Source organism: Haliotis cracherodii, unplaced genomic scaffold (genome assembly GCF_022045235.1).
Source record: "Haliotis cracherodii isolate W230 unplaced genomic scaffold, xgHalCrac1.p SCAF_15, whole genome shotgun sequence".
Classification (NCBI taxonomy): Eukaryota; Metazoa; Mollusca; class Gastropoda; order Lepetellida; family Haliotidae; genus Haliotis; species Haliotis cracherodii.
The window spans coordinates 31,629,231-31,656,652 of NW_027266270.1; the positions used below are offsets into that span (position 1 = coordinate 31,629,231).

General features: G+C 42.3%; 2 protein-coding genes across 2 annotated transcripts in view; one reads left to right on the forward strand and one right to left on the reverse strand.

Annotated features, from left to right (window-relative positions):
* Positions 1 to 25,392, reverse strand: part of LOC139462517 (isocitrate dehydrogenase [NADP] cytoplasmic-like) — a 29,397-nt gene extending 4,005 nt beyond the window's left edge. Inside the window, exons 1-11 of the mRNA XM_071244291.1 lie at positions 25,304 to 25,392; positions 25,174 to 25,213; positions 8,920 to 9,026; positions 7,745 to 7,831; positions 6,365 to 6,525; positions 5,636 to 5,782; positions 4,320 to 4,387; positions 3,643 to 3,711; positions 1,503 to 1,654; positions 977 to 1,117; positions 669 to 831 (exon numbers count right to left, since the gene is read on the reverse strand). Coding sequence (XP_071100392.1) covers positions 669 to 831; positions 977 to 1,117; positions 1,503 to 1,654; positions 3,643 to 3,711; positions 4,320 to 4,387; positions 5,636 to 5,782; positions 6,365 to 6,525; positions 7,745 to 7,831; positions 8,920 to 9,026; positions 25,174 to 25,213; positions 25,304 to 25,319 — 1,151 coding nt within the window. The 5' untranslated portion in view covers positions 25,320 to 25,392. The remainder of the gene's footprint in view (positions 1 to 668; positions 832 to 976; positions 1,118 to 1,502; positions 1,655 to 3,642; positions 3,712 to 4,319; positions 4,388 to 5,635; positions 5,783 to 6,364; positions 6,526 to 7,744; positions 7,832 to 8,919; positions 9,027 to 25,173; positions 25,214 to 25,303) is intronic.
* LOC139462599 (uncharacterized) lies at positions 12,707 to 15,721 on the forward strand. The gene is made up of 2 exons (XM_071244433.1): positions 12,707 to 13,137; positions 14,108 to 15,721. The coding sequence occupies exons 1-2, from the start codon at positions 12,707 to 12,709 to the stop codon at positions 15,192 to 15,194; spliced, it is 1,518 nt and encodes a 505-aa protein (XP_071100534.1). The 3' UTR covers positions 15,195 to 15,721.
* Positions 25,393 to 27,422: the final 2,030 nt, after the last annotated feature.

Genomic DNA, 27,422 nt, shown 5'->3' on the forward strand with positions numbered 1-27,422 from the left:
GCTCTACCACTAGACTAAGGAGACAGTCTTGTATCATGACGAGTAGCTGATTCCATTCTTGTTGTTTTGTACAACAACACTGTCTACACTTCCCTGTAATCATCAGAGTATTCGTTGTAATCTGACTGTAATCTGAAGGAGTGAGGGAGTGGGAGAGTGAGAGCTAATTTTAGGAAACAGCCAGGTTGAGAATCAAACTGTGGTCTTGTTTGCAGGACAAGCAAACACTTAAACCACTAGGCTACACCACCTGCCCAGGGTGCTGTTCTGTGAAGCAATCTTAGCACTAAGGTGATCACACATCTGTGTTGAAGTATGGGAGTTACGATCGCCTTAGCGCTAAGATCACATTGTGTAACAGGTCCTGGAGAAGTTTGTTTGTTGTTTAACGCCCTACTCAGAAATATTCCAGCTACATGACTGCAGTCTGGAAATAATCAAGTCTGGACCAGACAATTCACTGATTGACATCATAAGCATCAATCCATGCAATAGGGAGACGATGACATGCATCAACCAAGTCAGTGAGCCTGACCATCCGATCCCGTTAGTTGCCTCTTATGACAAGCATAGTCGCCTTTTACGGCAAGCATGGGTTGCTGAAGACCTATTCTACCCTGGATCTTCACGGGTCCCTGATAAGTATGAGAGTGAGACCAGGGACTCACGCGCTCATGCCCTTAATGCAGATGGCCAGGTCCTTGGTCATCTGCCCGGCCTCGATGGTCTCGATGCAGACCTCCTCCAGGTTGGTGGCAAACTTCCCAAGGGCCTCGTTGCCGTCTAACTTGGCCCGGTGTGATAGACCTCGAGTCCAGGCAAAGATGGAGGCTGCAAGCAGAATAAGTGAGTTGAAATTAGCACATTGGAATTCAAACCCGAGATGGAAAATCCTGGGATGCAACTCTAAGGTAATTGCAGTGCCTCAAATGAATGGGCCATGCTATCCATACTTCTTAAAAATGCTGGGACTCACCGATAGAGTTCGTGGATGTCTCTTTGCCCTGCTGGTGGAAGCGGTAGTGCCGTGTGACGGTGCCGTGAGCAGCCTCTGCCTCCACCGTCTTGCCGTCGGGGCAGATCAGCACACTAGTCATCATCCCCAGGGAGCCGAACCCTGGAAGCCAAACAAATAATTTTAGGGCTGTAATGTCAAGTCAACCATAACATCTTACATACTTGTTATTTCTGCTTCCTGTCACTCGGCACATTGACTATGGAAATCCCTTAACAAAATTCATCCCGCCCACTGTTTAATACTTCATCACCCATACATTTTATCAAGGCTATAGTGAGTGAGTGAGTGAGTGAGTGAGTGAGGGAGTGAGGGAGTGAGTGAGGGAGCGAGCGAGCCTTTTAACAATAGTCCAGCAATATCCCGGCGGGGGACCCCAGAAATGGGCCTCACATATTGTACCCATGTCGGGAATCCATGACATGACGAGTGAACGCTTTAACCGCCAGGCTACCCAACAACCCCTATGACAATGAAAGAGTCTTACCTTGAGCTACAGAATCGGACTGGACATCCCCATCATAATTCTTACAGGCCCACACAAAGCCTCCTTCGGACTTCATGGCGTAGGCCACCATATCGTCTATCAGCCGGTGCTCGTACCAGATCCCCTTGGCCTCATACTGGGACTTGTAATCCCTGTGCAGAATACAACAAGGGGAGACATGAAATATTGTAAAAACAGAAACTATTTTCAGTTTTGGTTCTTTGTTTGTTTGTTGTTTAACGCTGCACTCAGCAATATCACAGCAATATATGACAACGGTCTGAAAACAATTGCGTCTGGACCAGACAATCCAGTGATTGACATCATGAACCTGAACACCTGATCCCGTTAGTCGCCTCTTACGACTAGCATAGTAGCACGGGTTGCTGAAGACCTATTCTAACCCGATATTCATTGGTGTTATTTTCAGTAATTCTCACTGAGCATTATAATTTTTTATCCACACTTATTGGCTAGTTTGTTCCAAATGTTCAAATTTTTTCATTGCCATTCTTATGCACTGTGACACCATAAGAACATTCCTGAATGCATTGTCACACATGATTGGAGATGTCACAATGCAACGTTATTGCAAATTTCACCTCACCTCATCACAACTGGAGATGCCACAAACAATTTTAATGTGCAGTCTCTCCAACAATAGACTTAGCTAATGTCTTTGCTTGAGGTCCTGTAAACCCCATTTTTTCTATACCGGTAATTTCTCAGAATAAAGAACTGGTTTAAGGCTGGGACAGGTAACTACAGTAATCGGGGTGGGCGGGTCCTGAGTAGGATACAGGTACCCACAGGACTACCCAGACCCGTGGTTAGTCATGGGAAATATTGTTGAATGACAATAACAATAAAACTCAATGGTTACACTTCAATTGGCTAATGTACATTGCTTCTGACATTCATATGTCCAAGTAAAGATAAACATGATAAAGCTTCAGTCTACTTCAACATATGCATAATCAGATCATTTTATACATGTTTCTAAATACTTTTGCCAGGGCTCCAGTAAAACAATTCCCAATTGGACATCTTGTACCCAAATCTTAAGTGGGTACCAGGTAGGGTCAGGTAATAGGGGTCAGGTACCCAGGTTATAAATTTGGACTCGTCCTAGCACTAAAATGGGTAATATATAGAATAACTTTCCTGCAACTTGGAATTATAAAATATCTGACCCTCATGCTGACCGCGTGCCAATAATTCACTCTGGACAGGAAATCTGTATTTCCTCATAGTGTGAGTGAGTGAGTGAGTGAGTGAGTTTGGTTTTACGCCGCTTTTAGCAATATTCCAGCAATATCATGGCGGGGGACACCAGAAATGGGCTTCACACATTGTACCCATTTCAAGAATCGAGCCCGGGTCTTCGGCGTGACGAGCGAATGCTTTAACCACTATTCTACCCGACCGCCCCTCCTCATAGCGTGAAGGTTACAGTCTCGAATTGCTCAACTTAAAAATCATTACAAGAAGATGACAAACTGATCTTCCTACACAAAGCCGTCACTCGATCCAGGCCGGTCTGGGGACATAGTTGAAAGTATTAAAGATTCCTGACAGTAAAAGTGGCGATGTTGACTGACGACTTCTCACCTTACTGCCTGTGCCAAAAATGACTAGCCGGAACATTTGGCATCAATTTTAGTCATATTATCTTAGCATAGGATGATCTATACCAAAATAATTATTACCAAACTTAGGCTAAAGTTAGCGACAGCCTTGACAGATTAATATGACTTCTTTAGGAAAGGAGTAAGACAACACGGCTACCTCTGTACATGGGTGTACGCCTGAAAATACAGTAAACTACGTTTATAACGAACACGCTTATAAAGAACTGACTGATATACCAATTATTTGGACCCCATTGGTAGCGTTGTAGCAAGGGACCACTGTAACTAACTGTTTTGGGCGGCCCCGTCCATTTGTGGGAATTAAGCTGTATAAGTGCTTATAACGAACTCCAGTTATAATGAACTAAATTTAGTGATCCCTTTAAGTTTGTTATAACCGTAGTTTACTGTACACTTAAATTTTGAAAGCATCTTTGTTGAGACATGTAAGTTTTGTTGAGCCTGTAAACAAAAAGCGATTGTAAGCAACAACTGTGCATGTTTCTTACTTGTCATAAATTTCCTGGAATATGTCCTTGAATCTGCCATCATACTTTTTCAAGATTGTGTTCTTGGTGCTGCAAAACAAAAGCATTAGATTATTTTCTTAAAGAAATCATGGCTATTGTTTGTTTGTTGTTTAACGCCGAACTCAGCAATATTCCAGCTATATAATGGCAGTCTGTAAAAGAATTGAGGTTGGACCAGATAAGGCTAAAAAAAACTAATAGTCTTGGTTCTCAGGCACAGCCCGCATCATCATAAAGTCCGCTGCATGTTTGGTTTTTATTTCTATTTTAAAAAAAAATAAAAAATCCTAATACTTAAAAACAGTGCAATCCAATATAGTACACAGTTACTTCCCTTTACTGCTTCACTGCACATCTCGTGTTATGGTCATGGCGTCAAAAGGAATTTGTATGCTTGTTTATGTAGAGAGGCCCTTTCCAAGGTTGATGGTCCACAACCGTTTTTTGGTAATATACTAGTTTGAACAAGCAAAAAAAAACAACTGCCCACCCGCGCTATATCTTCAAAAGTCATTGCCTGAGAACCAATTCTTTATTTTTTTTTAAGCAGAACCAGTGATTGATATTATGAGCAATGCCAAACACACCTGGCATGCAATCAAGCAGAATCTGTAAACTAAAATGAAGGTCTTGTCTAAGGAAGCATTTGTTCTTACCTGAGATATAGGGGCCAGCCCTTCTGAAGGGCAAAGGTCAATGAACTCTTGGCAAAGTCTCGGATACTCTGAAGACAAAAGAACAATACTTCTCACAAATATATATAAAATATTTATATGATGGCAGTGGAGTTTACTGGGTGACGGACCCCCAATGTGGGCAGATCCTCCGAGGATGGACTCTTTCACCTTGATTTCTAAATATCACCTGTTTTACAGATATTTTCGTCAAGAGTTTGTCAGTTGAGAGAGTAAGTTTTAACTGTTATTTCAAGGCATGCCTGCTGGATATTGAAAGAAAGCCTGAAATGATACATGTCTTGACATTTATCACTGTGATGAAACCCACAAGCACAGTACAGTGCTGACAACCCCCACCCCCACCCCCACCCCCACCCCCACCCCCCAAAAATCAGGACAAGTTGAGGATCTTAATCCCACTATTGACTCTGGAAAGACAAAGGGACAACAAGTATATTGCTTCTTCCCGAGGCAAACGTGTCCACTAGCCTATATGAAAGCCTAGTTTCTATATCAAGGTCACTTTTCTTGGTTTGACCATATCTCCAACGTTTCAAAGCGGTGAATGAGTGAACTATGTTTGCAACAATATTTCAACTATTAGCAGAGATCTGAAGGACCACCAGTGTGTGTGTGAGTGAGTGAGTGAGTGAGTGAGTGAGTGAGTGAGTGAGTGAGGGTGAGTGAGGGTGAGTGAGTGAGTGTGGGTAAGTGAGTGAGTGAGGGTGTGTGGTTGAGTGAGTGAGTGAGTGAGTGAGGTGAAATGGGGTTTAACGTCGCGTCCAAGATTATTGCACTTATATAGCGATGTGCATGTACATGTGTGTGCTTGTGTGGCTGCTTGTACTAGTCCGGACTGATGCCGATTTATAGTGCTAGCTCACTGAGATACCATGCCCCAGTTTAACATGAATACCCCACTCAGACACAGTATACTGACTCCGAGCCGACCAGTCCTTGTTTTAGCCCCTTAATGCCGAGCGCCAGACAGGGTTACAACAAGTACCATCTTTTAACGTCTTTTGGTATGACGCGGCCGGGGATCGACCCCCGGGCCTTCCGCTCTCCGGGCGGACGCTCTACCACTAGACCACGGAGGAGTGAGTGAGTGAGTGAGTGAGTGAGTGAGTGAGTGAGTGAGTGAGCTAGTTTGTTGGGGTCTATGCTGCATATCAAGGCTGAGGACACTAGGCCCATGTGGGGAATCGGTGACCCATGTAGGGAACAGGCGTCATGAGCGGAAACTTAAACCACAAGGTTACCCCACCGTACCACTGTGACAATGACTGACTTACTGCATCTGTGTTGTACATGCCCATTGCAACACCCCCTGTGCCCTTGAACTCAAACACAGTGTACTCCATAGCATCACCACCATTGTCTGGGGTGAACTTCATCTCCAGTTTCCCTGGTCCAGGGACAACAAAGTCAGTTGCCTTGTACTGGAACAGACAAGTTCAGTGTCAGAATCTTTTCCTAAAACATATATTAACAGAGCCTAAAGAAATCATTTTCTAAAAGCAAAAATGAGTTAATATTACCTTACAGATAGCAATTCAGGGATCTGAACCTACAACCAACAGATCCTGGCAAGGCAAAGGGATATAACTCTGCACATCTTACTGCAGTGCTTTAGACCATGTAGACTATTTCGCCCATAAAGCATAAACAAAATAAAACGATTAGGGAACATTTCACTGCTGACTGAGTGAATATGATTTTACTTCATTAATAATATTTCAGCAATATGGTAAAGACACCAGTAATCTGACTTCATACACTGTACCCATGTGGGGATTCGAACCTGAGTTTTCAGCGTGACAAGCCCACACTTTAACCACTCAGCTACCCTACTGCCTTTTTGCTACAGATAATGCTCATAGGGTAGTGGCAGATGTATTTTTTCTTGTTACCAGAACAGTGCCACTTTCTACCCGGGGCATTCCGAGAAGCTGACGCTCCTTCAATACATCTGAACCTTGACCATCACCCAACTGAAGCAATGTCTACACTACTCCACCAACCTGATCTCCATAGGCATGACGTCCTATGACAATGCTCTTTGTCCACCCAGGGACAAGGCGTGGAATGTTCTTACAGATGATGGCCTCTCTGAACACAGTGCCACCAAGAATGTTTCTGATTGTCCCGTTGGGTGACCTCCACATCTTCTTCAGTTTGAATTCTGGCAACAACCAACAACAGTTACTTAACATCAATTTCTATCATGTAAAATCATGGCGAGGACTGTATGCCAATACACCATGTCACGTTACAATACGTAACTCCATGTGATGCCAATGTCGTTCAGTGCCAAGAGTCAATATTCTTTTTCAGCTTGCATACGTATTTTTCTTAAGAGACCTTCATTTACTGATTGAACGTAGGTATCATGAGTGAGTCAGTTGGGTTTAACGCCGCTTTTAACATTATTCCAGTTATACCACGGCGTGTCAGCTTAATGTGGGAGGAAAGCCCCAATTGATGTAGGTCTAGGACGTTTACTTCTTCAGTGAAACCCAAGTGCACGGGTATGGTGCTGACAAACCTTGAAACATAATCGGGGCAAACAGGGAATCGAACCCATAATCATAGCTTTCTGGCGTGCCCAAGGGACGCAACTCTGCACAGCCAATCGAGGTGCCTTAGATGACTGGGCCACCCGTGCCCCCAGGTATCATGAACTCTGCTGCTGCGCTGAATGATGCAATTCAGGGCTAAGTGTGGATAAGTTTGGCCAATAAGAAGTCACACAAAACAGCAGAATCATGTTTTAAAAAGGTTCACTCATTCGTCTAAAAATACCCACACAGACCGGACCTATTGGAATTAAATAAATTGAATATCCAAAGAAAACTATCAATATCAAAATCGTCAATAAAATGCAAGTGAATACTCAATGGCCCCATATATTATCTGGAGCCCTGATTAACTCATGTCTAATGCATATACCAACAAGGACTACAAAGTCGTCTCACCCGTGAAGATCTGGGGTAGAATAGGTCTTCAGTAAACCATGCTTGCCGTAAAAGGTGACTATGCCGTCGTAAGAGGTGACTAACGGGATCGGGTGGTCAGTCTTACTGACTTGGTAGATGCATGTCATCGTATCCCAAATGCGTTTATCAATGCTCAATCACTGGATTATTCTGGGCCAGTCTTGATTATTTTACAGACTGCCATCATATAGCTGGAACATTTCTGAGTGCGGCGTTAAACATCAAACAAACAAGGTCATCTCAGGACATTTACACCCTACTTCTATCTGTCAAAGTAAAGATCATTGCCATGGGCAATTATTCAGTAATACAGTCTCAGAATGCAACCACAATAAACAATGTGTTTCCATCATTAGCCTGCTACAACATAAGAGTAGGCTGTGAGGTTGTGTTGTGCTGCCTCACCTTCCACTCTCTTCTCATCAGGGGTGATGGTCGCACACTTAATGCCCACATTGTACTTCTTGATGGCATTGGCACAATCAACAGTCACTGAAACAACAATCATAGTACTGACTGACTAGGTTCCACACTGTCAACAAACAGTCTTCATTAGTGTCATCTGTCTTTGACTTTTTTTAATTGACTTACAGACACCAAATAGATTCATCAAAATGTTTGGGACAGGTCTATCTTGAATATATTTCTAACTAAAGAAAGAAGGTTCAGTTAATGAAATCAAAGTTACATAATCATGTTAAGATATCTTACTATTTTTGGTCAGCCTTCACACACATGTCCCAGCTACCACAGGCACACATGTTCCAGGTATCACACATACACACATGTCCCAGCTATCAAACACACTCATGTCCCAGGTATCACACACATGTCCCAGCTATCACACACATGTCCCAGGTATCACATACACACACAGGTCCCAGCTATCAGACACATGTCCCAGGTATCACATACACACACATGTCCCAGCTATCACACACATGTCCCAGGTATCACATACACACACAGGTCCCAGCTATCAGACACATGTCCCAGCTATCGCACACACACACACGTCCCAGCTATCACACACATGTACCAGCTATCACATACACATACACACATCCTAGCTATCACACACACACATGTCCCAGCTATCGCATGCCCACACGTCCCAGCTATCACACACATGTCCTAGCTATCATACACACACATGTCCCAGCTATCACACACGTCCTAGCTATCACACACACACGTCCCAGTTATCACACACACTCATTCCAGCTATCACATACACACATGTCCCAGCTATCACATACACCCATGTCCCATTTATCACACACACACATCCCAGCTATCATATACACACATGTCCCAGCTATCACATACACCCATGTCCCCAGCTATCACACACACACGTCCCAGCTATCACACACATGTCCCAGCTATCATAAACACACATGTCCCAGCTATCACACACACACGTCCCAGCTATCATACACACACATGTCCCAGCTATCATACACACACGTCCCAGCTATCATACACACACATGTCCCAGCTATCACACACACACGTCCCAGCTACCACATACGCCCTATTATCATTCAAAAACATCTATTCTCTGACGCTGCAGTTACCTTGGTCATCAGTTTTATCTCGATGCTCAATTCCAAGGTCGAATGTATGTAATTCAAGGTCAACAAATGGAAGAATGAGTTTCTCCTTGATGAGATCCCAAATGATCCTAAAAGTAGAACAAAACATACAGTATGCAAGGCATGTACACAAAACAGTAAGTGAGGTTGGTTTAACATTACTTACACATACATGTATTTTAGTTCGAGTGAGTGAGTGAGTGCCAGACAGGGTAACAACAAGTACCATGTTTTAACGTCCTTTGGTATAACACGGCCTGGGATCAAACCACTTACAATCCGCTCTCCGGGTGTATGTTCCACCACTAAACCACGGAGGCGGTCATGAATGAGTGTTTTATGCCGGTTTTAGCAATATTCCGCCAACATCACAGTGTTGGACAACAGAAAAGTCAAAATAAAAATAAGTACAACTAGATCAATTTCTCTGAACGTGCTGAATGGGAATATGACAAGATTCTCTTTTTTGGGAAAATTCAATTCTGATTTTCAAAGATGAGGTAACTGTCATTCCTACACGAACAACAACGGTTTCATGGACTGTGTCAGTTTTAAGTCTACTAGCTAGAAACCACAGACTGGCATTTACGTTGATACTTTCAGTAATACTTGTGGACCTGTGAAAATCAGGGGTAGAATAGGTCTTCAGCAACCCATGCTTGACGTAAAAGGCAACTATGCTTGTCGTAAGAGGCGACTAACAGGATTGGGTGGTCAGGCTCGCTGACTTTGTTGATGCATGACATCGATCCCAATTGCATGGATGGATGCTCATGATGTCAATCACTGGATTGTCTGGTTATTTACAGACCACCAGGTGGAATATTGCCGAGTGCAGCGTAAACCAAGAAACACACACACAGAGTAATACTTCTGAGGTGTGGAAATGGGGACCCACAGTAACTGTGAGTGAACACATAGTTTGAATATTGATCATGTTTGGTATCAGAATAGAAATATTCACCACTCTGACATGTATACACATGGCAGAGGGTGTGCCACAAATGAATTAGTACGTATGATGATGTATGATTCAAACAGCCATACACTTTAGCACTCCATCATTTCTATCCAGTTCAAAACCTTTTGGTACAGGAAACAATAGTTTGCATCTCCATGAAAGAGCAAGATGTGGTCCAGTTCAGCTGTTTGACTCCGAATGTTTTCGAGCCTCTAAACAATGCGTAACCATGTGTTTAATGACATAATCAAGGTAGACGCTTCAAAGCTCAATGAAGACATCAAAGTGTTCTTGTCACTGAAGTTATGTTATGAATTAAGGTACACAAGATATTCAATAAGTAATGAAAACATACCTCAAAACTTACATTTTGACAAATGCACATTTTATCAAACTTGATCTGATGATAATTTTGCATCTGAACAATCGTATGTACCGATGATGTATTGGCTACTGCTTGTAAACTTCCTGCCTATAATGTCATGTGACTGATCATGTGCATTATTATTAACTGTTTTGGAGGGGCTCGAAATCATGTGATGGTGACAAGATGGAGCCTGATTGACTTGTCTCACTTGGTGAGGGATTATCACAATTATTGAATTAAGTTGACAAGATGTGGTCAATTGACTACCCAATTGTAAACAGAAATAAATGTTCTCAAAGGTAAGACTTAATTTTAGTGTATTGCCATTGTTCTTAGACACATAATGAGAAATACTTCTCAGGGGCTCGAAAACACAGGACGCAAGGATATTGATGCATTCCTAAGAAAGAATCCATAATCCACCATCTCGTGGCAGACATCAATGTCACACATCTGGCGCATGTAAACATTCACCATACACTATACACATGATACAAGCCAAGGCATTTCATCATTGGAACTTGAGAATCTGTTTCATTATGGTAATTGGATATTTTAGTTTGTGCAACAACAACAGTACTTACGCGTTCATATTTAATATACCTATTACAGGTCAATCACCTCATTACGTTTATATTCAACTCGATTTCTGAACTCTGTCGTCCGAACGTGTTGTTTATGCCGTCTGGATCATGTTACAGTAATTACATCCCACAATGCACTTCTAAACAGTCTGCGCATGCCCAGTAAGACGGACATGACGTCACAGTGTTTACCTTTATTAACCCTGCAGCCCCGCACGAGGCTACTTTCTACATTGTCGTAAGCCACTCAACTGCGTTAATCTCATCTGCTTCGGTGCTAAATCACGAGTCCAGTCAAGCCATCCGATCTCAGGTTTTGCGATACGCAGCGAACCAAGATTAATAATGGCGGAGCGGAGACATAGACGAGCCAGAAGTCAGCGCAATCGGGTTAATGTTCTCGACTCCGCACAGCCTGAAGAAAATCCGGATAGCCTCGAACCCCGCGCCATTGCTGCCAGTGCCAGCCGTACTACAGGGACAATCAGCAGTCAACCGTATCTGACCGTGGCCCAGCTACGCAAACAACTGGCAGAGCGAGGCGTGAGGGTTCCAAATAATTGGCCTAGGAAAAGCTTGTTGCAGCTGTTCCAAGAAAACCAACAACAACGGCCAGCAGCAGCGACGGTGACCTCGTCGGACAGCTACGACCCGAGTGCCATTTTGTCTCCGGCGGCCACACGGCCGGGGGTGGTCGAAGCCAGCATACAGCACAGGAACCCAGATGCCCTCGTTAGCGGGACCACGCTACCTTACAGCGTTGTTTCGGACTTCAGGGACGATGTTACCAATTCCGTGTCACCTGTTAGTGTTGCCAGTCTACAACGCGAACTTGCAGAGCTGAAACACATGATAGCCAACATGACCAGCCATAACGCAGTGACCACCGAGTACGCAGCTACAAGCCTACCGGATCAACTCAGCCATGATGTGCCGTCAGACTCGTTGCCCCACATCCACACAGTCGCGCCGGCGCTCAAGAAGAAGATTAAAGACGGCAAGTACTGTAACCTGGCCTTGCTATTGATACCTAATCAAGACACGCTAGACGCTAGAATGGCCGAGTACGATGGCAATGTGTATCATTTAAAGGAGGATGCTAGGCTAAATCGCACTCTTACACTAGCAGAATTTATACAGGCCTTTGGCATTTACAAGGACATTCTGTGTGACATCAATAACGCCAAACGGAAACAATTGGATGGACACGAGCAAACTGTCATCGAACTGGCTACGTTGTATGGGGGCTCTGCGCACTACGACTACCACAAGTTATTTGCTGCCAGAGTGGCGTCCTACGCAGAACAAGGTTGCAGCATTCGCTGGGATATGAGGGACACACGTCTGTACGGGCTGTGTTCTTCGGGGCGCCGTTCCAGATCGTGTGCAATTTGCCACAGCATCACCCATGGTACAGACTTGTGTCCTGAGCGACGTACTGATACAGTTAGGCCTACCCCGTTCTCGGACCGAAGTGGCAGCTCCGACAGGATGGGGGCGACGGACAAAAACGACACCAGGGGACGACCTAGAGTTAGGTCAAACGGAAGGGAGGTCTGCAATAATTTCAATCACCAGGGCTGTGTGAGAGTGAACTGTGCATACCTTCATGTATGTCTCAATTGTCATGCCCCAAACCACGGACAGGCAACTTGCGCCAAGGCTCCCAAATCGAGACGGGACAACCAAGTTTGACTAACTTTCCCGGATATAACCGGAGAAGAGGACGCAGGCACCTTAACAGTACAACTCACTCCCATCAACGTTCAGGCTATACAGGCAGAACTCGCCTCTCATCCCCATCCTCCATTTGCTACATATCTCGTCAACGGCTTGCAACATGGATTCGACCCCTTAATGTCGGAGGTTCCACAGTCAACAACGGAATGTAACAACAATCGTAGTGCTACATTGGATCCCATAGTTGTGACTAAGGCAGTGCAAACAGAAGTTGTTAAAGGATACGTTATCGGACCTTTCCAGCGGGCTCCATACCCTGTGTACAGAATTAACCCCTTAGGAGTTGCCACGGGCAAGTACTCGGGCAAGAAGAGGCTAATCCTTGATCTGTCAGCCCCTCATAACTTGGAACACACCGCAAGTATCAATGATCTCATTAGTAAAGAATCTGCTTCACTCTCGTATGTGACCATAGACTATGCTATTTCAGTTATTAAGCAACTGGGACATGGTGCACAAATGTGTAAGGTGGACATTACCGACGCATTCAAACAGATTCCGCTGCACCCCAGGTACTGGCCGTTCTTTGGTTTCCGATGGGACGATAGGTACTACTTCTACACTAGATTGGCGTTCGGGTGCAGATCCAGTCCAAAGATTTTCGATACCCTATCACAAGCAGTTTGCTGGATATTGCAATACAACTATGGCGTTAAAAACATTCTGCATCTGTTAGATGATTTCCTGACTATTGATCCTCCCGGTTATGAAGCTAGCACAACTATGGATGCCATCTTAACCTTGTTCGACAAACTACAAATTCCACTCGCTGTTCACAAGACTGAAGGACCGGTAACTTGTTTAGAATACCTGGGCATTATCTTGGACTCAGTCTCGATGACGGCGCGGTTGCCAGAGAACAAGTTGACAAGGATAGCGGATATGTTAACATCATTTTCTACTCGGACGAAGTGTACGAAGAGAGATTTGCTGTCTTTGTTAGGGCATTTAAACTATGCTTGTCGAGTGGTGGTACCAGGCAGATCATTCCTATCTTACCTGATTCGACTGTCGACCACTGTGGTCAAGTTGCATCATCATATCAGAATATCTAAGCAATGTCGGATAGAGATGCACATGTGGAGAAAATTTCTGAACCAGTGGAATGGCATCTCGTTTTTCCATGACGACCATATCACATCAGCTCCGGATCTCAATCTGTATACGGATGCAGCGGGAAGTGTAGGACACGGGGGATATTTTGATGGGGCATGGTTCGCCCAGGCGTGGCCTAAGGACGTTATAAACAGTCAAGACTCAGCACAATCAATTGCTTGGTTGGAACTTTATCCTATTGTGGTGTCGGCCATTCTCTGGGGACGACATTGGACACGGAAGAGAGTACTGTTTCATTGTGACAATATAGCTACTGTGGGTATTATCAAAAGGGTAGATCAAAATGTATGGACATTATGGCTCTGATGCGGACCCTTACATGGCAAGCAGCTGTAAATAACTTTATTGTGTTAGCTGAACATGTTCCAGGCGTACAAAATAACATTGCTGATGCACTTTCCCGTTTGCAGTTCAGGAAATTCCGAGCCCTGGCGCCCCACGCAGACCTCCATCCAACGCCTTGCCCACCCAGCTCACAAGTGATGTGGACCTGAATCGTCACCTGGACACCCTGTGGTCAGCTGCGATCAGTCGACAAACAAGAACAGCATATTCTACAGGATTTCAGTGCTACCTAAAGTTCATGTTAAAGTTCAGTTTGTTCACCACACTGGGTGCCAGCAGCGGCCTGCCACCAGTTAACGACGCCTACCTGCAGTACTTTCTTGCACATTGTTTCGGCTTCCTCAAACTCTCACATGACACCGTGAAGACCTATCTGGCGGGAATCAGATTTACGTACCTACAAGCGGGCATCAGGACACTGTTTGACGATGTCTCCACCGGCGCCCTAAATCGGATTCAAACTCTACTCAGAGGATACAAACGGGCCCACACACCAGAGCGGAGGAAGAGACTCCCCATCACTTACCATGTGCTACGTAACATCATCAAGCGGCTCAGGGATGGCGTGTTCGGTCCTTTCAACGATTTGGTAATGGAATGTATGTGTCTTGCAGCGTTCTTCGGATTCTTGAGATGCGGTGAACTCACATGTTCAGCCAACTTTGATCCCAGTAGGAACATAACTATGAGCGACATTAGTTTTGTACACCATAAAAGAACATGCGTTATAACCTTAAAAGTGTCTAAGACTGATCCCTTCCGACTAGGCGTTCGCATTGCCTTATTCGCTACTGACACTATGACATGTCCCTACTCGGCCTTGTCAAAACTGTATTCCATTAGAACGCAGTGCAGGGCTGCATACCAGGATCCGCTGTTCGTCAGTCGGGACTATCTACCAATATCCAGGACTGTGTTTTTGTCATGGTTAGATAGGGTCCTCACGTTGACTGGCTACAACTCCGCCGACTACTCCGGGCACTCATTCCGGATAGGAGCAGCTACCACGGCGGCCACCGTGCACATCGAGGATCACCTCATTAAGACTATGGGCAGGTGGACGTCGGACTGTTACGCCAAGTATATCAGAACGTCCGACTCCACCTTAGGGCAAGCCCACAAGGCTATGTGTCACCATCACTAAGTACCATATTCATGTTATTTACCTATATTAATTCTTTGGGGGCTCTCGGTTGCTAACCTCGTTTGGGCGTCATAAGCCACTCCATACTCAGAGCATGGAAGGCTTGTGGCCCCCAAAGAACTTACGCTATTTCGGTACTGTCCGGTCAGCACGACCAGTACTAGCTTAACTCTAGGGATCGTCCGGGTCATCGGACCCCAGGACCGGCATATCCCTCTCACAGCTACACAGTCCGGGTCCATAATACCCCAGGACATTGTTATCTTACCCGGGTCTCCACGACCCCAGGGTGTCAACCCGGGTCACTTCGACCCCAGGGTCTCTTAGGCAACCGAGGCAGCCCCCATGTTGTGCCAAATGTTTATGTAAATATCTGTATATAATAAAACTTCCTGCTATGTAATACATTTCATGTGGTTTGTGGCACAAAATGGTAATTGGATATTTTAGTTTGTGCAACAACAACAGTACTTACGCGTTCATATTTAATATACCTATTACAGGTCAATCACCTCATTACGTTTATATTCAACTCGATTTCTGAACTCTGTCGTCCGAACGTGTTGTTTATGCCGTCTGGATCATGTTACAGTAATTACATCCCACAATGCACTTCTAAACAGTCTGCGCATGCCCAGTAAGACGGACATGACGTCACAGTGTTTACCTTTATTAACCCTGCAGCCCCGCACGAGGCTACTTTCTACATTGTCGTAAGCCACTCAACTGCGTTACCCTCCAGCCACCCCATAGCTCCTCCTGTCTTTCATGGCTTAAGGTATTCACGAGCATCACGAACGTGGTTCGTTGTGCATTCGCTAGTACTCATGTATTGGCGTCCATTCCATGGCGGTTTATCAGGCTACCTATATATATATATATATATATTGTGTAGATACCTTATCTCCTGGGGCTGCCTCGGCGTCATAAGCCACTCCATACTCAGAGCATGGAAGGCTTGTGGCCCCCAAAGAACTTACGCTATTTCGGTACTGTCCGGTCAGCACGACCAGTACTAGTTTCATTACACAAGATATGGAGTCAGAACACAGAGGTAATTAACATAAATAAGCTAATATTTTCTGGTGCTGTTTGTGTAATTATTGAGTGAGTGAGTGTGGCTTTACACTGATTTTACGCCACAACAGTAAGCTACAATAGAACCAACAGCATCTAGTATTGACTATCAGTGAGCGAGTATGATTTTACGCCGCGTTTAGGAATATTCCAGCAATATCACAGCGGGGGGGGGGGGACACCCGAAATCGGCTTCACACATTGTACCCATGTGGGGAATCGAACCCGGGCCCTATGCATGATGAGCGAACGCTTTAACCACTAGGCTATCCTATCGCCCCGTGTAATTATTGAATATGAATATTAATTAACAATATGTTACATTCCCATGTGTTAGCAAAGGGTGTTGACTGGTAACACATTTTCAACAATCGCAGGCCCTCAGCTATATCTGCTGGCCATGGACCTAAGGACCAGTGGCCCCATGGGGATAGCAGGGATTTACCTTCATCTACATATTTGAGAGTTCTGGGGATTCTCGTTACTAGACTCTGTTTATTTGTTTTTTAATGACGCACTCACCAACATTCAGCTATATGACGGCGGTCTGTAAATAATCAAGTCTGGACCAGATATTCCAGTGACTGATGTCATGAGCATTAATCCACGCAATTGGGATATGATGACAAGCATCAACCAAATCAGCGAGTCTGGCCACCCGATCCCTTTAGTCGCCTTTTACCACAAGCATAATCACCTTTTACAGCAAGCATGGGTTGCTGAAGACCTATTCTACCCCAGATCTTCACGGGTCACTAGATTGTGGGTGCCCCTGTCATTAAAATGGAGTTCCATGGTTACCACTGAACCAAAAACAAATAAAATACAAATAGGTGTAATGGCTCATGCTTGTTATCATAATTTGAGATGGAGACAGAGATTTACCCAGGATTTTAAACTAAGTGCCCCTGGCAGGCAAATTGGAAAAAAAAATGTTATTTTGTTCAACATGTTCAAAACTGGGATTTTTAAACTTCTTATTTTCTTAAATTCAGAGGTAGACCTATTTTAACACTCTTTCTTGAATTGCATTGAATGCAATAATACATAACTAAGCATTAAAACCTCTTCTTTTTATTTTATTCCTGTTTTCATTCATTTTCCCGAGGCAAGGGAGTTAACTGACTTTAAAAGTCCAGTTTCCACCCTTGCCGAACGAGGCCGGAATACCTGGGCTCGATCCTAGCGCCACCAGTGGCTATTACGAGTTATGTTCCTTCTGTGCCTCTCCTATGGACCAATCAGATTCCACCTCTCGTATCACTTGCATTTCCTTCAAACAAAATGGCGGCGCCCAGTCAAGACAATCTGATCGATAATCAAGATCTATATTGTGATAAAACGGGCCCTATTATATAGTCAGTTAACTTTCTTGCCGTGGGAAGATGGTTTTCATTGTAAGATAGGGTATTTCTACAAAGCCTTAAAAATAGCTATTTGTAACACTTATTGCCATAATGTTTTAAAACTTTCAACTTTATTTTTGGAATTCTTAATTACCGGTACATTTGCTTGGGGCCGAATATCGGCCTCTGAGCAGGTCCAGATAAATCTCTGAGAGGTTTCCTCGTTTGAATCAAAACTGAGGGAGTGAAGGAAACGTGATATGGACTGTCTGAAGATTGATTATATTGCTTGTGAGACCAGAAATATAACATAAATCTTACGTACATGTTTCAATTTAATTGGCTTCAATCATTCGAACATCCATAGTCTCTTGCATCTAATGGGACACCTAGTTGACATTATTTGTGTCAATTCGTAATTTGTATGTGTATCACAGGATGAAACATTGCGACCTGTTAAAACCCTGGATATATGTTGTCATTAGCTAGTAATAAAACACGTCCAAGTGACAAGTAATAAAACATGTCCAAATAACAGGTAATAAAACATGTCCAAGTGAAAAGTAATAAAACATGTCTTATTAACAATTTAAACATGTCCAAGGGACATGTAATAAAACATGTCAATTGACAAGTAATAAAACACGTCCAAGTGACAGGTAACACAACATGTCCAAGTGACAAGTATTTTCACTATTCTCAACTCCTCACACCAAAGTCTCCCCCCCCCCCCCCCCGACCTTGATCAGTAAATACCACATTTCTATCTATAGGTATAGAGTACAGCGTTAGAAATTAGCACTAGTCCTATAGTCCTTGCCAAAATGCCCAATGGTAAAGGTATCATAAGGACGAGTAGAAATTTGCCCTTTTTAAGGGTTTTGCTATATGTTATGATTTTAAGGACTAGTTGACGAAAACTGTTAGTTTCTAACCCTGGAGTAGGTATATAGAGTAGGTATATTGAGTAGGTAGGTACAGGTAGGTAGGTAGGTAGGTAGGTAGGTAGGTAGGTGGGTAGGTAGGTGGGTGGGTAGGTAGGTGGGTAGGTAGGTAGGTGGGTAGGTAGGTGGGTGGGTAGGGTTAGGGTGGGAGGACGAGAGAGGTGTTCAGACTCATATTGGGACTGTTCACTAGCCAATATATTAGCAAATATCGCTGTGGGCGCTTATTAGAGCGGGGGCACTTATTACGTCGAATACGGTAATGGTGAAAAGTTATTTGAAATCCACCAGACTCATATTATATTAACATTAATACTGCAAGGTAACATATGTCTCTTTGATTAATCACAGTAAATAGGCACACACGTCATAGGGCTAGAAAGCTGTTTTCTTGCCACTGCCAGGATATGGCCCATCTGACTAGACCTTGTAAAGATTAGAATTGAGTGAGTAGGTGAGTTTGGTTTTACGCCGCTTTTAGCAATATTCCAGCAATATCACGATGGGGGGACACTAGAAATGGGCTTCACACATTGTACCCATGTCGGGAATCGAACCCGGGTCTTCGGCGTGACATGCGAACGCTGTTAAGATTAGAAACTAGTACTAAACTAACTTACTAAGTATTCCTAGTAAAGATGTTAGTGCTCACAACGGAACCCAACCAATAACTGATAAATATCTTATCTAATTATAATGGTCTTAATTTATTCATTCCCTATCAATGAAAACTGTCCTCTGAATTTTCCCCTAAAGGTACAACTGTCCACCAATTTTCCACTACAGGTCAACTTGGCCCTGCATAGACAAGTCTGCATCCCTACACAAGAAACATGGTTAAGAAAAAGTCCAAAGGTTGATCATGTTTACTGGGTAAACTTCAACTCTGCCTCCACAACATGTGGGCTTGAGCTCTTCGAATGACAAGTGACACTCAAACCAAAACCACGACCTGTCTCTTTTATCACCTGATGATTTCACTATTAGGCAGACTCCAGACAAGGACATAGGTACAAAGAGTAATGTGGAGATTGATAAGATACTAGGTGCAGTTCAGCAACATGACAATTCTGGCAATGTCAACACGTTCTGGGTTCAAAGTCTACAACCCTTGGATGACCCAGCAGAATACAACAGGTGTCCGCTCCTGTCTATAATTCACCATACAACATACTGATAAAGCTTGCTGCTAAACCACCACTGTTTCTGCATGGTTAGGTTTGCAACTTCCATTTGTCTTCTTTGTAAATGTTGACATTGGTTATATATATACTGTCACATATATCAAGTTTCAAGTTTTGCATTTGAATTAACCATATTTAATACTGTATTCAACACGATAAGCATTGAGGGGGGACATCGCATTGAAGATTTACAGTCCCTGTGAACATTATAGTATAAAGAAAGTGTTCTTCTAGTTTGTTTTTTATAGGGATTCTGCAAACATGGCCTCATCCACTGCTGAGAGCAATTGCTGGCATATGCAATCTGCAGCTTTAGCCACTAATTTGAAGCCACTGTCTAGTCTTTTTGGTTTGGTTTGTTGATTAACACCGCACTCAGCAATATTCCAGCTATACGACAGCGTTCTGTAAATAATCAGGTCTGGACCAGACAATCCAGTGATTGATATATTGAGCATTCATCCAAGCAATTGGGTTCGATGACATGCATCAACCAAGTCAGCGAGCCTGATCACCCGATCCCGTAAGTCGCCTTTTACGACAAGCGTAGTTGCCTTTTACGGCAAGCATAGGTTGCTGAAGACCTATTCTACCCTGGATCTTCACGGTCCACTGTCTAGTCAATTCTGTTTCAGGGTAGCACCCAGCAAAGAAAAATAAATTCTACTGACAAAGGTGCTCAGAGCCAAGTTCAGGCTAGCTGTAGTCTTGCCACCCAGACCCTACAGTAAAAATTAAAAAAGGAGTCGAACTCTGAAGGAGTCTGAATGATTTGGCAAGCCTAGATTGCCTCCTGAAATATAGGATTGTTCTGGGCTCCTATTTGTTATTTTTTAGATATATATATATATTTGAATAAGAAAACTTTATTTCTGGGACTAAAAGTCAGTCTAGTCCAGCGGTGTTACAAGCTTGGGCACAGACTGCAAATAAAATTTGTAAATTAAATTATAATCTGTTGCTTCATTTTCAATGAAATTATATTTGCTGAAAATGAGTGGAAAGTTGGTTTAACATCACCTTATAGAACAATATTTCAGGTGTATACCGTATTTGACGTAATAAGCGCACAGGGTGCTCTCAAAAAAAGAAATAGGGGGCTCTTATTAGAATACAATTTGGGTGAGATAAAATACAGAGTTTAAAGTTTCAAGATTGTAAATTTTGTGGTTTATGCTGACAGCCTGAAATGATATAAAAGAAGAACCTGTGCGTATTATACACAATAGATATATTTTCGAGAATTTAATAGCCTATAATTAAGGGTGCATATAACAAACAAGTTCGATTATACACCAATAAATAAGTCTTGTGTACACTGATCAATCGGGGCGCTTATTACATTGAATACGGTAATAGTGAAAAGTTATTTGAAATCCACCAGACTCATATTATATTAACATTAATACTGCCAGGTAACATATGTCTCATTGATTAATGACAGTAAATAGTCACCACACATCATTGGGCTAGAAAGCTGTTTTCTTGCCGCTGCCAGGATATGGCCCATCAAACCAGCTGAGCTTGTATACACTTCATACTTTGACAGTCAGTTCATCATCAATAACTGTTACAATTGTAATGACAAGAGGGCACTATTAGTGAGTGAGTGAGTGAGTGAATTGGGTTTAAGTATTCTAGTTATATCACGGCATGTCACCTTAATGTGGGAAGAAAGCCTGAAGTGATGCAGGTCTCAGACATTTACCACTTCGGTGAAACCCACGGGCACGGGTATGGTGCTGACAAACCTAGAAACATAATCGGGGCGAACCGGGATTCAAACCCTCAATCAGGTTTCTGGCTTGCCCAAGGGATGCAACTCTGCACAGCGAATTGCGGTGTCTTAGATGACTGGGCCACCCGTGCCCCCTTGAGGGCAGTGGTAGAAACAGTGTTACTGAAAATCAGAAATGATTTTGAAACAAATTTCAGAGTTAATTTGACACTTTGTACTGAATTCCTCCAGTGAATTCTAAATACTTCATCTCAAACCATGCTAACATGCCTCTGATTAAACGAGTATTCCATCTATTTAGAGTCCATGCCCTTATTGAACTTAATTTAATTTGATCAGGAATATATTAGAGGATCTGCCCTTATTCAGTCTTTGACAAATTCTTTTCAATCTACAAGCCCAAATTTGGCTCTAAGGATCATTTTCAGTAGATTCAGTAGACTATTATTAGTTTCGCTTACAAGACTAGACCAAACAGATTTACTAGACTGGTTGAACTAGGCCTTGTGGCTAAAAACATGGACTGCTTAGTGTTAATTCCTTTTAAATTCCTGATATTTGTAACTAGGTGTAATGCCTGAGTTTAGTAAACATTATGGTATTCTATGTATTACAGAGAATGGGTGAGTGAGTGAGTTGGGTTTAACGCCACTTTTAACAGTATTCCAGTTATATCGCAGCGTGTCAGCTTAATCATGTTAATGTGGGAGGAAAGCCTGAGGTGATGCAGGTCTCAGACGTTTACCACTTCAGTGAAACCCACAGGCGTGGGTATGGTGCTGACAAACCTAGAAACATAATCGGGTTGAACTCGGATTCGAACCCACAATCATAGGTTTCTGGCGTGCCCAAGGGATGCAACTCTGCACAGCGAATCGCGGCGCCTTAGACGACTTGGCCACCCGTGCCCCCTGCAGAGAATGGAGTGAGTTAGGAGATAAACCTACTGTGTTTTCAATGTAGAATTTGGTTACCTGTAGATTTAACCGTGCTAAATTAAATTTGAAAAACGCATAGTCTAGCTCTTTATTGAAAACGCAGTAGGTTTATCGCCATTCTACCATGACCAGTAATGTGCCCAGTTAATGTGACCAGTCAGGGGTGATGTTTGGTTGAGTGAGCAGGACACTCAATATATCAAAATATGAGATCACTTTCTCATAGGGATGGAAGGCTCCATATAATGGCAACATAAAATAACCGAAAACAAACATTTATAACAATGTTTCTATTTATTCAAATTACAACATCTTATGTTTAAATTTCACATGCTATCTCATGGAGAAATTTCACTGAGAACTTCAAACAGAGTTTGACTATACCCATCCACCCTACAGTCCTAGTGCACTCGATGGAGAGCTCCCGGCTAAGCCAAGCAGACGACAAATGTTGTTTAAGTGTTTGTTCGGCTGAATTTTTTCGAAAGACATTTCTGGAGATGTTTGTGTTATTACCATTACAAGAATTGTCAAGATTGGATAGTATCAAGTCAAATTCTTCGTCACTCCATTCATTTGCAGGATCAAGAGAGACATCATCAGAACGGCCCTATATCACAGTTCTCATTGATTCACAATTCGTGAGCTCCGCCATGTTGATGGGTAAGCACAAAGTGCAGATGCATATCCTTATACAGGAAAGGGGCTGTCAACCCATCTGTTTTAATCAGAGGAGGTTTAGTGTGGTCTGATACCTCTGACTGACCAATCAAAATTGATTATTTTCCAAATTCATGGTTGAATTTTTGTTTAATGCTGCTTTGAACAGTATTTCAGTTATACATAGTCAAACATGACGGTACGCATGAATGAGATGGTATTTAATAATTCATCAAGTGATTTTTGTGACAGAAAATTGTGGTAGGGAACTCTAAGGATAATGTGGATAATAGTAAGGAATGAGAGAGGCATAAGCATAGCTAATGACAACACAAGGGTGAGTACTGAGTCAGTACTGAATAAATGTAGATGTTTTTGTGTGAAGAATATTAGGAGCCGCTTTAGAATCTATAATAGCCACTAAATGGGTCCCTAGCCCAAATGATCCTAAAGCTATGGTTGGTTGATAGACCGTAAAGGGGATCCAAGGGCTAAAGATACTGTTTGGGATAACCTGCCCTAACACCAGCAACATTTGGAGGTGTTCAGTGCCAATGTAATATACCTAATAAACTGCTTTCCTGTGCATAATAATGAAAATTAATGAATCGTAAAAATAATTTATGTATATTAGTTCCCATTTATTATCTTTTTGGCCACTTGAATTATAAAAAAAAACGAAATAAAAAGTATTTTGAAAATAAAAGTGCTTTCATAAACTAACGCTTGCTATAAAATGTGCCGCTGCAGGCTATATTTAGTTAACAAGAATTCAAAACATTGCTGCTGGGCTTATTCAATGATATTGCGTGTAGAGATGATAGATCACTAGGAGGAGCTTATGCACACTCCATGACACCTGACGTCACTGGGCATTGTTTCACCAATGTGACTTGCAACAAAATACTACAATTTTTTCTAAAGGTAGGCCCAATATCTCTCTAAAGAAGGATTAATTGTACCTACGGTTAAGCATCTCAAATATCATGTCTATCTTTGTCCATGAAACAACACAAATTGGTCTTGCATGATTAATAAGTTACAATACGACTGAATATAAGACAAATATATATTACCAGAAATATGGTCATCCAGAGCAAACCTATCACCTGTGAAAATCTGGGTTAGAAAAAGCCTTCAGCAATCCATGATTGACTTATGAGACGACTAACATAATGAGATTTTCAGGCTTGCTGACTTGGTTGATAGAGCTGGGATGGGTAACTCGGGTACTCGGGTCAGGTGGGTACTGAGTAGGACCCGGGTACCCACAGGACTACCCGGACCCCTGGTTAGTCACGTGATATATTGTTTCACTGTATAACTACATGGTTACATGACAATTTTAAGTCTCTAATGTTCACAATTCTTTATGACTATGAACATGTTCCTTCTGACTTATACATGTTTGAACAAAGCTAAAACTTCGGCCAACTTCAGTGTATGCATGACCACATCGTCTTATACTTGTATCTAGATACATTCAGCCAGGGCTAGTGTCAAACTATTCCAAATCGGACATTTTGTACCTATCACTTGACACACACAGCAGGTACCTGGGCAGGGTCGGGTTATAGGGGTGTGTGTACCCCGGTTGTAAATTTGGATTCGTCGGAGCCCTATTGGTTGATGCATGTCATCGTATCCCGATTGACAGACAGACCGCCGTCATATGGCTGGAATATTACTGAGTGCAGTGTAAAATAAACCAAGAAACTTGTAGGGAGTAGTTGGCCCTAAATGGCTACTTTCACTATTGGCAGCTCAACAGTATGTCTTCTCCGTTGTCTGGAGAGTCTCTGGCCTAGGGTTGAAATAATTAGCAATAATTGGAAAACTATACTGATTTGATCACTGGAATTCGTAGCTGCAGAAAATAGGTGAAATTTACCAGTAGGCCTATTAGTAGTCTCATATAAGAGGCATTGCGATCCAACTAGGCTACCAATTTCTACAAGCATTTTTTACTAGATCTGTTGCTACGCATATCAGTGGATACTAACTTTACTACACCGACGCACTATCATGAACACAAAACACTATGACGAATTTGACAGGTAATGATTGACCGCGTTCACTATACTGAGCTTACCTTGTCATTTCGTCACCCATCATTTCGACGACCGCACCACCTAAAAAGACGACAAAATTGGGTATACGGCATCTCTAAGTACATATTAATCTGAAAACGCAACAAAATCTAAATGTTTAAGTGTACTTACCGCTTATTTTACCCATGTTGGACGCCGGTTTTTCGTGCACTGTCTTGCAAGATCTTTCCGTAATGCGAATACGTGAAACGGGTTCAAGGTCGTAGGGTAACCTTTAACCTCTGATGTTCATTGGTCAATAACAATCTTGCGCTTCCCATGGCATATCAGCTGGGGCAGTACACTTATAAAGGACGGACAACCTAAGCCGTGAACCCATATAATATTGTAATTCAGATTTTGTTGGATTTTAACTAACTGACCTGAATGCCGACAAGCGACAGGTTTGAATATATAACACTCGGATTGATCAGAAGTAGCTTTCATAAAAATGTTTTATTTGTTTAAGAAAACATATATTCGTGTACATTAGAATGTCATTGTGTGAAAAAGAGGTCTAGTTACAAACTATTTGCAAATTTGAATTGGATACATAATATTTAGGTCATCCTGTGCCTTATTGTTTAGCGACAATGATATGATTTAGACTTTTTTTCAAATGTAACGAAATTGTCGCTTTTAGCAGAGACCATATAATAGATAATCTATTATATGGTCTCTGCTTTTAGTAATGAGCATGTTAAGCATGTAATGAAATAGGTGTGATTGTTTTTTTACTTTCTTCGTTCACTTGCTCTTTCAAGCGAAATGCATACATTTAATTGCTATAGCTTGTTTGACGGTATGTTGTAGATCAACACTTAGTCTATGAAAACATTCTTAAACATATGTTGTTGTTTTTCAAAGGAACCCTTCCTCTTCTGCGGTTTTCACGTGGAATCAAGGAAACTAGACTTGGTTTAGTTTGATCTAGACTTGCCTAAGCTATTAGTACAAATCGTAATTATATTTCGTACTTATCCATTCATGGCGCAGGACATATTTTGTCTTTCTGACACCCATTGTCATATGACGCGTTAATGAATTTTCACGTTTTGTATAACATTCGGTAAAGGAGATTTGAGCAGATGCAATGAATTTACATTAGGATTAAGGGCCGCTTTATCGCCGAGATAATTACATCACGTTTGAACTTTTACGCTGGCTATGTAATATTCAACACAGTGGGATGTGACAACAATCGCAAATCTCCCCACTGCCTCAGACGCATACGCAAATGCAAATTTCCGATACTGTATTGTGTTCCGTTGAATTTATCTCCATAACATTTAAATGATAATGAATCAAATATAAACTCCCCAAGGATTGGTCTAGTTCGCATTTTCCTATTAACACGCGGAATGAATGTAATAACTGGGTCACAGAGTATAATTACCGTGCATCATGGTAATAATAAATAAATAGTGCTGGACCCAAGCTGCTTGAATGTACGTGTTAGTCTCTCTCTCTCTCTCTCTCTCTCTCTCTCTCTCTCTCTCTCTCTCTCTCTCTCTCTCTCTCTCTCTCTCTGTATGTGCTCTTTTTAACCGTGGAAGGTAATTTTATGTGCTATTTTTAACTGTTCAAGGACATTTGTAAATTGTGTTTGTTTGTTGTTTAACGCTGTATTCGACAATATTTCAGCTGTAAGAGAGGCGAGTGCCTGTAAATAATCGAGTCTGAATCAGACAAATATTGCAAGTGATTGATATCATGAGCAACGTCCCACAGTCCGGATACGATGACACCCTGTCAACCACGTCACAGAGCCGGACCACCCGATCCCGTCTTGGAGTCGCCTCTCATGACAAGCACATAAACTGAGGTGAAAAGGAAACTATCCCTCTCAGTTGATTTTGTCATGTGTATGATTTGCAGTTGAAAATATTGTAAGTTAGTGATATTATATCCAAAAGATGAACTGTCCTGGTGCTTAGTCAGCACTCAAAGAATACTTCTACATGTTTTGTTATTTTCTAAACTATAATTTGATTTAAAACGTTTAAAACCTTCATTTTCGCATATAACACAACTGCTGAAAATCTTTAAAAATCTATAAGTTGGGGTTTTTTCATCACAAATTTACAATTCATACAGGTTAGAGGTCATGTGGTTGCAAATGTATGTCTCACCCCAGTTTTCATTAAACTAATTTATTTTTGCAAAAAAATATCCAGTCACAGATTACTTTTTACAAACTGTTGAAGGAATGAGTGATTACAAAGTAATGGGTAACAACTTCTTTAATACT

Coding starts and splice junctions, on each gene's coding strand:
- LOC139462599 (XM_071244433.1), top strand. CDS start 12,707: ATGTCGGAGGTTCCACAGTCAACAACGGAATGTAACAACAATCGTAGT. Junction 13,138..14,107: donor GGTTTCCGATGGGACGATAG/GTACTACTTCTA, acceptor ATGCACTTTCCC/GTTTGCAGTTCAGGAAATTC.